General features: G+C 40.0%; 1 protein-coding gene across 9 annotated transcripts in view; it reads right to left on the reverse strand.

Moving 5' to 3' along the window:
* LOC127568515 (dihydropyrimidine dehydrogenase [NADP(+)]-like) overlaps window positions 1–14,310 on the reverse strand; it is a 581,379-nt gene that overhangs the window by 220,961 nt on the left and 346,108 nt on the right. The window contains exon 14 of one of the 9 annotated variants that reach the window (XM_052012367.1): window positions 10,857–10,907. The exons of the other annotated variants lie outside the window; for them this stretch is intronic. Within the exon in view, the coding sequence (XP_051868327.1) occupies window positions 10,890–10,907 (18 nt within the window). The 3' untranslated portion in view covers window positions 10,857–10,889. Of the gene's footprint in view, window positions 1–10,856; window positions 10,908–14,310 lie in introns of those variants that run through there. 9 annotated transcript variants of the gene reach the window in all.

Genomic DNA, 14,310 nt, shown 5'->3' on the forward strand with positions numbered 1-14,310 from the left:
TAACACCAGAAGAAATACTTTTGTTAGAGGGGTGAAGTTTAAAGGCGACGTGGGGGGCAAGTATTTTATGCAGAGGGTGGTAGGTGACGGGGTAGTAGTGGAATCAGGCAGTTTGGTAGAGCTTAAGAGGCTTTTAGATAGACACATGAATATGAAAGGAATGGAGGGATATGGATGATAAACAGGAGGAGGACACTTGGTATAAACCAGCATCAAGATCGGCACAACATTGTGGGCTGAATGGCCTGTCCAGTGCTGTACTGTTCTATGTTCTATCCTTGTACAAGTAGTTTGGTTGTATAAAAACCTAACTGGTCACTAATGCCCTTTGAGTAAGGAGACCTGCCATATTAATTGGCTTGGTCTGTATATGAAGCAAGTCGCACTCTGCTCTGGTTGATTTTGAAATAGCCTCTGAAATAGTCTAACAAGCCACTACAAAAAAAAATACAACAATTCAAAGAAAACTGAAAGTCCCTCGTGTTTTTTGGGAGCATAGTCATCAGTACATATGGTATCTGGAAGTTCAGTAAGTTGGCTCCAGGCCTGTTGCATCCTCAAATATGTCACAAGTTCATCTGAGAAAAGCATTTGTCCACATGCCTTCTCAGCAAGTATCTTGGGAGGAAGTTCGTACTGGCAATAGGATAATAGGAGTTGAGGGAGCAGTCCTTCTCCAGCAATTTTTCATTATAAAGATAAATATATCCTTTATTGGATGCCATAGATGCTGAAGAATGTGGTTTCACATTTGGCAAAAAATGTAGGCAAGATTCTTATAATAGCTGTAATATATACCATTGCCTGGAATTTGTAAAAAAAGTGACCTTGATGAATCTAGCAAGGGCCTGAACTCACAAACATATTGAGTGCAGGTCATCACATTATCAAAATTTGACATCACTGTATCCAGCTTACACCTGAAGGTGGATAGAACACGTATTTTCCTTTAACATTCTTCAGGTTGGACTGTTCTCTATTTGAGAAAAGAATGAGATGTGGAAGTGAACTGTCAACCACCTGACATCATGTCAGTCTTGTCAAAGGCTAAAGGATTTCAGCAATTTGCTCTTAAATGTTATTCATTTTAATTGTTTGTTTGCTGGAAATTAGTTCAAAGGTAGTTGCAAAAATGGTTAGTCTCATGCCATTTATCAGCTCCAAGGAGGTTTTTTTTAATGCTGGTATCTTGCAGCACAGTATGTAAATACATATCTGTTACAGTTGTTACCTTGCAAATATTTGACTTTTAAATATTTAAAAACCTATACAGGTAAATTATAAAGTACTTTCTTTGAGAAAACATAGAAGCTTTACTAGGACAACAACAGCAAGCAAGTTATGATTATTTTCTTATTTAATTTTGCAATCTCTTCAGGAAAATTTTGCCCTAATTTTCAAACCCAAAAAGAACTGTCATTATTTTTTAATTAATAGGCATGTTTACAGAACTGTAAGCTGTGTATCTGAACTTAATTACGGTGCCTTTTGGCTTCTTAGGGATTCACAGCAATGCATTCCATTAAAATGGCTGTTCACTAAAGGAATGGCACAGCTGTCTGATTTTGAGGAAAATTTTCCTGTCGCTCAAGAACACAGATTAGCTTCCCATATCCAAAATAAGCTCAACTGCACATGACAACTCTTTGTTTGAACTACATCCTGATTCTGTCAAAAAAATGCCTCAATGTTAACTTGAGCTATGTTTTCTGCCAGTCTTTCCTTGTGTGCCAATTACATAAGGCACTTCTCAGGCATTAGACAGAAATTCCACAAGGCTGGTGTGCTAGCATACCCTAATTAACCATCAGCTTAATTAGACAATTTACTGTGTAATTAGCAAGCAATTAGTCAGCACCTCTCAGTTCTTATTGACTGCTGTGACAGCCATGTCTGCTTTGCACATTCCAACACTAAACAGTAGAACTGTGTTGCCTGCAGACCAGAACATTTCTGTGACATGCAGTAATGTTTCACCCTCGATGGAGTTTACAATGCAGCCTGTTCTAGCATTGTGTTCTGCCGATTTTCTTTTCTCGGATTCAATTCTTTCAAGGATGATGCACTATGAGGATGCTTGGTTGCACAAGCCAACGAACATAAATTGAAAATTAAAAGAGTAGTGAAACCTAAGGTGCAAGCAGAAACATCAGATTATTCAACAAGGCTCTGCTGCACAGCAATGATGATAAAATGAAAGGAAGACTCTAAGGGGAATATACTAAAAAGATACATGATATATAGTCTACTCTGCTGTTCTAGCATAAGCTGTGAAACACCCACATTTAACAGACAGGCAACCGCTGGTCTTATCGTGGCATTTTACATGACCCATCACTGTTGAACGTCAACTTATTGGCCTGAAAAGCATAAATCCTTTGTGGGCAGTTGCATTGAGAACAGCCAGCGAGGTGCTCTTTCTAGGTCACCTCACTGGTGACTTCTATCCTGTGTGCTGAAGGGGGAAGTCAGAGGTGAGCGGCAGGTGAAATTCTGGGTTACGTGATTCCCCATTTCACTGCTGGACTCAATGCTGAATCCATGGGTGGACCACAAAGGTCCAGAGCTGAGGGGCCAGATGCACTTTGTATCTGTGCACTTAGCTTTACACCAGCTGTGGCCTGTATATGTAACCCTAGCCCATCTACTTGAATGGAGTTGGCGATCTGGATTGGAAAGGTAAGTGCCATTAAGTGTCTTATTATTTCTGTCTATTTTACTTCTTCCTTATGTTTTGAATTAATTTCTAGTATTTTTTCAAATTTTAAGTGTTTATTTTAAATATTTTAATTTACTTGGACTCTTTTTAACTGTCCCAATCAATTAAGGCCTTTAAAATACAGAAAGGCCTTCGGCTACAGCAAGCTGTCCGAGGTCCAACAGGTCTCAGAAACCTCCCGAGTCCTCATTGTCACTCACCTCAAGGGACGACCACCAGTAGGACCTACTGCTTGATCAGGATCATGACCTAGGGAATAGTACAGGGCCGAGCGCAGGCAGCAGACCCGATTATGGATATTCTGGCCCTTTTCTCACTATACCTAAACTACTTGGTGAATATTCTCTTATAGATAATTTACAATATTCTCCACAGATACTGCCTGACCTGCCAGCTTTTTCCAGCTTTCTCTTCTGTTACAGATCTCCAGCATTTCACAGTCCCAGCACCCTTTTCCCTCACTAACGGCCCTCATTTAACTATGAACTACACGGCTCCAAAAGTATCCACTAAGGGTGTCAAATGTCACCACTCTATTGCAGACATTCCCTCTGTTATCTCCACTCCTCTCCATCTCCGCATCTTCATAAAACACTTGTTTTCTCACTTTTCCATTTCTGAAGAAGGGTCATTGACTGAAAACTCTGCTTATCTCTCAGAAGATGCAGCCTGATTTACTGCTTTTTATTTAAAATGTATGGGAGCCATTTTAATCCCAACCAGTAAAATGATTTTAGAATTAAGGATGCCTTGAAATGCCATGGAGGTTATGATATATTTAGTCCATGTAATAATTTGATAATAGATGCATTTCCAATGCTTGCTCTTTCAAATATGGGTTTCTAATCAATTTAATATATTTTAAAATGCCATAATAGCTCCACTAACTTCAAAACCTCCAGAACTATGAACCATCTAGAGCTTTGCTTGTTCTGTGAGTGTGTATATTTATTTCAGGCATACTTTTTTCTCAGTGTAGCAAAGAAATCCTTATCGGATTGTCAGGTGTATGCAATTTCACTGTTGAAGTTTCTGTGAAATCCAAATTAGTTAAAGGAAGCAAGAGAAAATCTCGCAATCCAGAAACAAGTGCAATAATGTTCTTTTCACATTCTTCAAGCAGTTAATTTACTAGCTGAAGGTTATAAATTCTAGACCTGAAAGCACACAATCCTACACTGCTGCTGTAGGATCTATCCCCCATGGGTGATCCAAGTGCTTGATCTTGCTGGAGGCAATCTGCATAATGCTGACAGACACCCACATTATCTCGAGTCCCTGCTGCGTGGGTAGAGGAATGTGGTGCTGGATAGCTACTTGCCTGCATAACTGGTCCGGCAGAGGAGTTAAATAAAACAGGCTGCTAATCAGCTCTTCTTCTGGAAGGTCACTGTCACTGGGACTACTTATCTTCTGAATGTTCAAGGCCATGAACTTGACCTGGAACATGTTTCCTGCCACTTGTGCTCTTCAAACACCAGGTGCAGGGACCAGAAGTTTGACCTGGTGCTCAGGGATCAATACAGTGGCTCTGCAAGTGCTCTCACATATAACCATGTAGATGCCTCATCAGTGAAATGAGGACTTTTTTTTAAAAGAATTGCATTTAACACACAACTAGCTGAGACAGCATCAACCACCATACGACACCCCTCTCTACCTCTGGTCTTCAAAAATCTGATTTCTACCCATAGACTGGAAGAAGACCCAGATGGAAGCCACACCCACTGCATAAGTTACCCCAAGGCTAGAAGTATTGGCTAGGGATAGAACAAGATTTCTGGGATGTGCAGAAGACTATTCTCACTGGAGATGCATCCTAAATGGATTGGGGGGGGTGGGATTAGGGATTAGGGTTCGATGAACTAACCAGCAAAGTGATTTTTTTTTTGTGGAGCCAAGTTTGTATTGAGAAAGAATTAAGATTGGTATTGGTATTGGTTTACTATTGTCACTTGTACTGAGGTACAGTGAAAAACTTGTCTTGCATACTGTTCGTACAGATCAATTCGTTACAGAGTGCATTGAGGTAGTGCAGGGTAAAAACAATAACAGAATACAGAGTAAAGTGTCACAGCTACAGGGAAGTGCATTGCAGGTAGACAATAAGGTGCAAGGTCACAACAAGGTGGATCTTGAGGTCATAGTCCATCTCATCGTATAAGGGAACAGTTCAATAGGCTTATAACAGGAGGATAGAAGCTGTCCTTGAGCCTGCTGGTATGTGCCCTCAAGCTCCTGTATCTTCTCCCTGATGGGAGAGGGGACAAGAGAGAATGTCCTGGTTGGGTGAGGTCTTTAATTATGCTGGCTGCTTCACCAAGGCAGCGAGAGGTATAGACAGAGTCCATGGAGGGGAGGCTGGTTTCCGTGATGTGCTGGGCTGTGTGTGGATGCCTACCAAGGTGCTGCAGCTATAGAGCAGAGGGACATCACACTGGATGTCTCCATGGGGACATAAGAAAGACATTAGTGAGGCTGCTTTATGATTCAGGTCATTATAAAATGTTGCTTTAGCGAAGGAAGAACTTGGCTCTAGAACAACAACACTGTACATCTAGATCTATACATATCTGCACTGTAGTCTGCCATTCAATTTGAATTAACTGCAGTGTGATCATTTCAAGCAGAGCACAACTACAGCACCAGAAGTAACCATTAAGTGCTCCCACAGTTTCTTTTTTTCTGCTTTGAAATAGAAGGTCTCAAGGAATGTTTAGGCAGTTGCTACAGATAGCCAACAAGGATGGATTGGAAAACTTCACAGAGATACACTTTTGTTCCACCCTCAAGACAGGCCACTGAAGGATATAAGGAGATAATTGCTTGCTGTGACAAATGGGAGCAGCCAGTTGTTTTATTTGGGACAAGGCATTGCCTTTTAGGGCTCATTGTGGGCACTCCTTCAGAAGCAATGAGTGCTCATTGCTTACAAAACAGGGTAATCTAGGGCAGGCAACTGGTACATCAGTTAGTCAGGGAGTCAGGCTTCCAAATCATAGCCTGCTTTCCAGTTTCTTTGTAATTAATCACTATAGTTACTCCCTTACTCCCTCAGCTCTGGGAGCACACATTAGTAGGTCAAATGAATAAGTAACTCATATGAAGATATAAGTAAATCTACAATATCTTATGAAATGCAGTGGACATAATCATATGCATAATATAATAAAACTGTGTCACTCAAAGTATATCTTTGTGCTTTGATTCCAGAAATAGATCAAACTGAAAATATACAGTTGAACAGATAAAACAAGTAGAAGCTTCACAATTTCAAACTCTTCAATTAGAAAGATGTGACAGTGGCCAGGAGCCCTGAGCAGTAAGATATCCCTCTCTATGCAGTGTCTAATGCCTTTAGTGTCTGTTGTACACTGGATTATAAGTTCTTCCATGCAAACCAGTGGTCCTTCATCATAAGTTATTATCGTGTTTCTGTCCAGGCCAAGATGGTGCAGCATTTAGTATATTATTACAACTTTACCCATATTGATGCTGGTAAAGTTCCTATTGGCAGTATTGCTTCCCATCGCCCTATAGTTGTATTTAATTTATGCTCAATAATATGATTATGTGAGGGTGTCAGCAGACAAGAGCTACCTCGCTATCTTTCCATTCCTTTCAAAGAAATGTGCTACATTTAACTGTATTAAAATGACAGTAATGTATACACTCCCCAGGAATTATGCATAATTTCATCACAATGGCACATCAATTGCAAACTGGCGGCTATAGATGCGTAGATGGTTAAATAGATCACATACCTGGGGAAAGAATATTGAGAGGGACTGTTAATTCCCTTTCTGCCTTTGTTGAAGTGTATGCAGATACTAGGTTTGAAATGAAGCTCACTGGCTAGACTCGCCTTTTACCCCCTTCCCCAACACCTTCCCATGCTCTCTGCACATCTGTAGTCACCTAGTCTGCAGTGTACGTACATATGAGAGTACTTTGGGCAAGGACTAGCACAGTTTCTGTGGGGGAATGCATAGCTGAATAAATACAATGAAGTAACTTCAAGTGTGTGTGCAGACTATGATAAGAAGGGTTTGGACAGGTCCCACAATACAGGACTGTCTTAAGAAAGGCATCAAAATTAGTCTAATAGTTAGAGGATGCATCTATTTAATTAAATAGGCACCATACTGGTGAAAAGCCACATCGTCCAGTGTGACAACATCAGTTTTGATGTGAATGGCATCACAAAATGAGAACAAAATGGCTGCTCAGATTCAAACTGGTGGTATTGGATGTGTGAGCCTTTTGGTTTATGCATAACATGCATGGAATTTTTTTTTGAGTGGAACTGATGGTGATAGTCAGAATGCATGTGTACAAACGCAGCCATACAGGAGTACAAGAAAGCTATTCTGTTAACAGAAATGGGTTCCAAAGTGTATAGCACAATGACAAAGCTCCTAACTTGAAGGAAAATATCAATACTACCATCTTAGAAATTGTGGAGAACTACAAATTTGGAATGAGGAATGAGAAATTAGGTGAGACTGTCTTGGCACTGCAATTTCAGCACTTTCTCTGACCATGTGCCACGTGACATTTGTTGATGGTTTAACTGGTGAGCAAATTCAATCAGTGTTATTAACACACAGAATTTCACTTTCAAATTTATGTGCAAGGTTGTGATACTTATGGAGGTAGCCCTGAGAAAAGCAAAAGAATCTTGTTCAATGCATAGGTGCAAAATGACTGTAGTTTATAGTTATGGAGTGGTAACAATGGCTTGAGTTCCAAAGAAGAGTCTGAAGCATGTAGGTGAGACTAGCAAGAATAGCTGTTCCAATTGTAATGGAAGCCATCAAGTTCATGTATGTCAGTTCAAAGTCCCAAGATATTTCAACAGTCAGAGGAAAGGGCAAGTGTCCTCAGTGTGCAAGCCAAAGCAACTCCAGCGGCATAATTTCTTGGAAGAAAAAGTTGTCATAGTTAGAAGCTAAGAAAGCTAGTCCACATGGTTCTGAAGGGTAAGAATAATGGAGAATTAGGCTAACATAGTATTTATACCACCAGCAGCAATGTTCCCAAAGTGTATATATTCACTATTGTGAGAAAGGGTTTGATCAATTTTTAGTAAACATAGTCATTCAAAATGGCATGAAATGAAACATGTATTAAAACAGATTGTACTATACAATAATTGAAACACATTTTCTCATCTTGTGATTTACCAGAAGATATGTTCCTCAATTTCATTAATTTTCTACTCAAATATTTTATGAACACACTTATTTCATCATATCATCCTCCAGCAAATGATGAGAAGCAGAGGTCAGTGAGAATTGTCAAAAAACACTGAAGAAATGGGTATTACAAGGGTGCTCAAGTCTAACAATGAGGCATCAATTTGCTAATTACTGCTAAACTACACAACATAACCACATCCCACAACAGGTACACTTATGCAAAAGATTTGAGTTCAGTTCAGACAAATCTTGTGGACAGAATAGAAAAGAAGTAGTTGAGACCAAAACAAAATTATAATTCAAGTCACGGAGAGAAATATTTTAAACAATGTAAGAGACTTTGTGTTAATAGCACCCAATAAATCCAATATTCGGAAATGGGATGCTGGAGTGATTGTTGAAGTATGCAGTACATTCTTGTGAAAGTGGGAAATAAAATCAGAACTCTATATACATAAGTCACTTAATTCCTTTGGGAGACATACAAGAAAATATCAAAGAGTTACACTTCATGATTGTATTCCAGAAGTTGATCTAGTGGACTGTGGAAGGAATGACACAAGGTCCTACTCAATTGCATCAAGAAGTGACACCTTCTTCAAGTGAAGTGGATACAACGTCAATGACACAAGTTCCATTGAGAAGATCAAGGAGATTCAGAGAACTTGTAAGGAGGTTAAATCTATAAATAATGTGAATAAATGAATCATGATTTCTTTTCAAATGGAAAAAGCATTTCATTTTCTACAAATGTGTTATGTATAAATACATTTGCAGAGTACTAAGAGAAAGTGTATTTCTCCATGTCATTTCTCCATTCATTATGTTCCTGGCATTACGTTCCATTAGAAAAAGGACCCACACATGCACTGCAGGGTCCCAACATCCTGGCCTCCTATCCCCCAATCTCAGAGATGGGCATCAAGGCAAATAGGGCTCAGCCCCCATACCCACCCTCTAAGACAGTGGTTTTCAACCTTTTTCATGCTGCGGACCCCCAGAACATGTCCTTGTTAGATGGCGGACCCCCAAAGCCCACAGAATCAAACAATCGATAATTCATGCACACAACACTTAAATTACTGCACATAGGCCCTATTGAAATAGTGACTATTTCAATCACCGATAATTACCAGCGGCGTCTTTCAGTGTTCAGTTCAATGTGAAGGTTGTGCCTGTTTTGCACTGCTGAGTTTGGTCAAATGTGGTGGTATGTGTGACAAACATATGCGTATGCCATCCTCAATATTCAGTCTTGATCTGTATTTGGTCTTCATGGCAGTGACTGCAGAAAATGCTATTTCACACAAGTAAGTGGTTGCAAATGGTAACAGAACGTTGATGGCTTTGCCGGACAGCAGTGGATACTCCTGGGAACATGCTATCCAGAACGACAACAGTGACATTCGGTTGAACTGCAAGCACAAAGTCCTGTCAGATGACAGTTCAGCCAATTCTTCTTGTTCACGTCCAGTTAAATCAGTAAGCATGCATTCAAACGGATTTCAAATCCAATCAAACATGCTCGTGTCATCATCGGCAAAATACTCATGGAAATAATGTAACAGCTGTTGAATATGATTCAAAACGGTGCTCGCAATGGCCTCTGTCTTAGTCTCGTTCACTGTCAGAAAGTCAGCCAGCAACGGAAACATATCATAGATGCCTTGCTTGTGTCTTTCCTTCCAGATACGGAGTTTTATTCTGGAAGGCATTGATTTTGTCATGCATTTTCAGAACATTTGAGCCAGGTCCTTGCAATGATAGATTTAAGCTGTTCAAAATGTTGAAAATATCTGCAAGATAAGCTAATCTGGCAACCCACATCTCATCTGTCAAGAACTGTGCCAATGATCCGTTATGCTCATTTAGAAAAATGAGCAGTTCATCTCACAATTCATATACACGCTGCACAACGTGGCCTCGTGACAGCCATCTGACTTCTGTATGTAGCAACAAATGCTTATGCTCGGCTCCCATTTCACGGCATATGTTTTCAAACAAACAATGATTGAGTGGCCTGTCTTTGATAAAGTTAACGATTTTAATGCACATGGAAAACACATCCGCAAGATTTTCATCCATATCCTTTGCAGCCAAAGCCTTACGGTGAATCATGCAGTGGGTTGCATGTGGGGCTACTTCTTTCACTCGTGCGACTAGACCCGACTTCCGTCCTGTCATTGCGGCAGCATCATCCATGCATACTCCAATACACTGTGTCCACGCCAGTGCCGATTGTACAAAAAAAGTGTCAAGCACACGGAAAAGTTCTTCACCGGTTGTACGCCCTGGGAGACCCTTGCAAAGCAAAAAGTCTTCCAAAGCCTCTCCTTCCCAGCAATATCAAACATAAACCAACAACTGTGCAGCACTGGCAACATCAGTACTTTCATTGAGCTGAATCGCAAATCTGACTTGCTGAAGACGTGCCGTCAGCTGGCTCTGTATATCTTCCGCCATATCGCCAATTCTTCTGCTTACCGTGTTATCAGACAGTGGAATGGCTTTCAGTTTTTGACTGGATTCTTTTCCCAGTACAACTTCGCAGAAATCTACTGCTGCAGGCAGTATAAGCTCTTCTCCAATTGTGTGAGGCTTTCTGGAAAGTGCTATTCATAATGCTACCAAATATGATGCGCAAAGAGCCTTCTCACTTACAGTGGCGCAGGCTGTCATTTTGCCTTTCTGCTTGAGGTACAGCTCCTTTTGCCGCTCAAAATATTCCTTCAGCTTACTGGCAATATCTGGATGCACTGTTGTTAAATGGCGCTTCAGTTTCGCTGGTTTCATTGCATCGTTGGACAGTGTTTGCAAACGCACAACACAGAGAGGTTGGTCCATATTTGTCCCCACTGCAATGAAGCCATATGAAATGTATTCTGGATCGTACTTGCATTGTTTTCTCTTTTGGTCACCCTTATCCCCTTCGTCATCAGAATCTTCCAGTTTCTGGTCAGCTTTTCTCCTCAGAAATTTCTCCATACCTAGCAATACACGCTAGACAGTTTAATTATTATTACTGATAAACAAAATTATCAAAACTAATCTAAAATTTACACGCTTGCACATTTTTTGTTTAACAATGATGTCACTGTGGCGTAAGTGCACTGTAGGTAAGCAATATTATTAAGGCACACCAACAACGTCACTCAGTCTCGCTAACACTACAGTGCACAACAGAATAGTAGTGAATAGTGAACACTACTGACTACACAAATCGAATATTAAGCGGCAGCTTACCAGAAGGGAACACCGTCTAAGTCTCTAAGATTGTCGCCTATAACAGATAGAATAGATATGGCCAATTTTCTGAATAGTGGAAAACTGGAGCAAGCAAGTAAGCTATGTCTTTGTAACAGGTCGCTTTTCCATTTTTTTTCTTGGCTTGCTCGCGGACCTCCTGGCAACCCGCCGCGGACCACAAGGGTCCGCGGACCACAGGTTGAAAACCTCTGCTCTAAGAACACCCTGACAGCTCTTGGCATGAAGGCTGGGGCTGGCATCTCATTTCCATTCACAGAGACACCAACTGATAATAAATAATGCTAATACTTAAATAAGAATGATTAAAAGTATAAATGATTCAAATAAGGTAAAATGAAATTATCTTTCTTTCCCTAATCTCCAGGTTGAGAATCCAGATCCCATGTAACATCACAGAGGCAGATTCCCCAGTGGAATGCTGGGGATCCCCCTATTATCAGGTTCTGCCTTTGGATTTCACATGGATGTCCAGAAATGAAGAATGACAGCACATCCTGGGGGGACTTAATGTAGCACTGCTTTAGTCCAGGTTGTACTAACCTGGGAGCAGCTAAATGCCACAATTCCCTTTGGAACCATCAACTGCAGCCAGCTCAAGCAGCCCAAAGAATTCAGTTGCTATGTAGGATGCCCAATAACCATAACTGCAGCATTAAATTATTAAACCTGAAGGCTGGGGTGACTGACTGATCTTGCAGGGTCCAGTTGATAGGCATGTGGCACAATATGTGTGCTGAACCTAAACAAATGTCTATGGTGGTTTGAACAATGACTGGGAGTGTGGACTCTCTTTCCTCATGATGCAGTGGCTAATACAAAATAGGTTACAAGATTCACTCAGTGCTGCTCTGTTAAACATTTGACCTTCTTTCATTCAACCATGGTTAAGGGTCTTGAATTCAACTTTCATATATATTCCACCTGTTCACTGTGCATTCATTTTTACTGATTGCCCTTTAACAAACATCTAGCAGTCCGTATTTTCAGAAGGCTATCTTTCATGTATATATTTTAGTGAAGAAGCAAGCTTCCGAATATAAATCAAAATTGAAAGATTCTCCACAATTGCTAGGTATCAGCACTGATTTTTTTTTTCTTAAATATAAGGAAGATTTGGCCCAAAGTATCTGTAGCTTTTAAATCCAGGGTATTCAGTTGAAATGTCTATTTCGTAATACTTTTTCTGAGATCTAAACCAATTAATTTAGCAAGGGTCAAATTACTGGTGCAAAGCAATTCCGTCTGTGTTTTTTTTGCTATTTGACAGCCTGCTTAGTATATCCCCAAGAAGCCCTTTCACAACTCATACACCTTTTACATAGAGCACAAATAATGAAAGAATAATAACATTTCTGTTTACTGAGATACCAGCTGGCATTTCAATGCAAGATGGCCATGTATAATCAGTAACAGTATATTAGGCTCTCCACCCATTCAGTCTCTCTTATACAAATGTCACGAATTTATCAAAAAGAACTGAGGAACATGTACTAAATTCTGAAAAAAAGCAAAGTTCACTCGAACATATTTGAGCCAGAAATGACTGCTGCATTCAGCTGTCAATCTACTTGCACGACAAGGGAGTAACCATGTCTGTAGGATAGGATAATAAAATTTCAAGCAGATGTTCAGGCAGAGCTTTGATTCTCATTTAAGTCCCTTGGTAAGCATTTCATTTTGTCTTCGTATGCAAGCAAGGCAAATCACACTTCATCAAAAGCATATTCTGAAATGTTACTAATTCATATTATAGTACGTAGATGAAGAAACAAGCTTTGTCATATAAAAATGATCAAAATTTAAATGCCACAGCATTATAGTTCGCAGATGCTTGATGCTCTCAATTTGCCCAAGCTAACACAACATAAGACAGAAACTGGAGTACCGCAAATAATTTCAACCAGCTTCTTAGCTAGCTTGTGGTCATGCTTGGCATCTAGACTGATGGTCTATGTCACATCACATTGTTAAATTGGAATTTAATATACTTTCAGTTAAGTATTCAAAGAACTATACAGTAACAATTGCCAGCTTCTATCAAACATGTTTGGAGAAACAGTACAAGCTGGGCATAATTTGCTTGAGCATGAATAATACACAGTTTACTTCACAATTCAGGTTAGAAGGAAGAAAGTTCTTCAGCCCATTTGATTTTAACATCCCCAAGACCTAATCATAGTACCTCACCTTAACAATATCAAGCTAATTCTATATTAATGTGCCCCTAAGTATTCTTCCTGACACTTTCAGCAGGTGAATATCTTCCATATAATGAAGTGCTCCTGATATCTATCCCAAATTTGCCTTTCTGATCATCAACTTCTTTTTCTTCAGCAATCTCTCAGGATTGAAGATGACTTATTTTCACCCTGATTTTGTGTGTTCTGAGGTGGATAATTAAGTTAATGTGGGAATGGCAGACTCCTCCTCAAATGGTGTGGAAAGCTACTGGCAGGCTGGGCAGGTGAGCAGTCTTTGAGGGGTCTCTCCTTCTGCCACTTGTACAGGGTTCATGTGTGCTCTGGATGCATGACCTTGAGGTTACAAACCATTGCAAATATTCATTCTTCACTTTGAACAGTTATGGCACAGAGATTCCTAGGAGTCATGGGGGAGTTGCTTTTCTTTAAGGAGGTTTTCAGCATATTCTTGAATCTCTTTGTCTCTCCACCTGGTATTCTCTTCCAATGACAGAGTTTGGAATAAAGTTTGTGCCTCAGGAATCTTATGTCAGGCTTGTGAATAAAATGGCCTGTCCAATGTTCTGACTGTATGTAACTAGGACCCCAATACAGGAGATGTTGGCCTGGGAGAGGACACTGATGTTGTCCTCCAATGAACCTGGAGGATTTTGTGGAGACAATGGTTGTGTTATTTTCCCAGTGGTGTAAGAAGGCATCTTCACACATTAACTTCACACATTTTTAACCTGCTACTTTGTTGTATCTAAATAATATCTGTATTACAAGTGAGTCTATTGTAGTTGCACAATGATACTGTAAGCACATTGCAATACTTAAATAATCACCAGCTTTTAGAGTTCTTGTGTCCAATCATGCATTATCATAACTGGTCTTGTGGCATTACAACAAAGGATCTGCTGGAAGAACTCAGCGGGTCAAG

The sequence above is a fragment of the Pristis pectinata genome, chromosome 3 (assembly GCF_009764475.1).
Source record: "Pristis pectinata isolate sPriPec2 chromosome 3, sPriPec2.1.pri, whole genome shotgun sequence".
NCBI classification, from domain to species: domain Eukaryota; kingdom Metazoa; phylum Chordata; class Chondrichthyes; order Rhinopristiformes; family Pristidae; genus Pristis; species Pristis pectinata.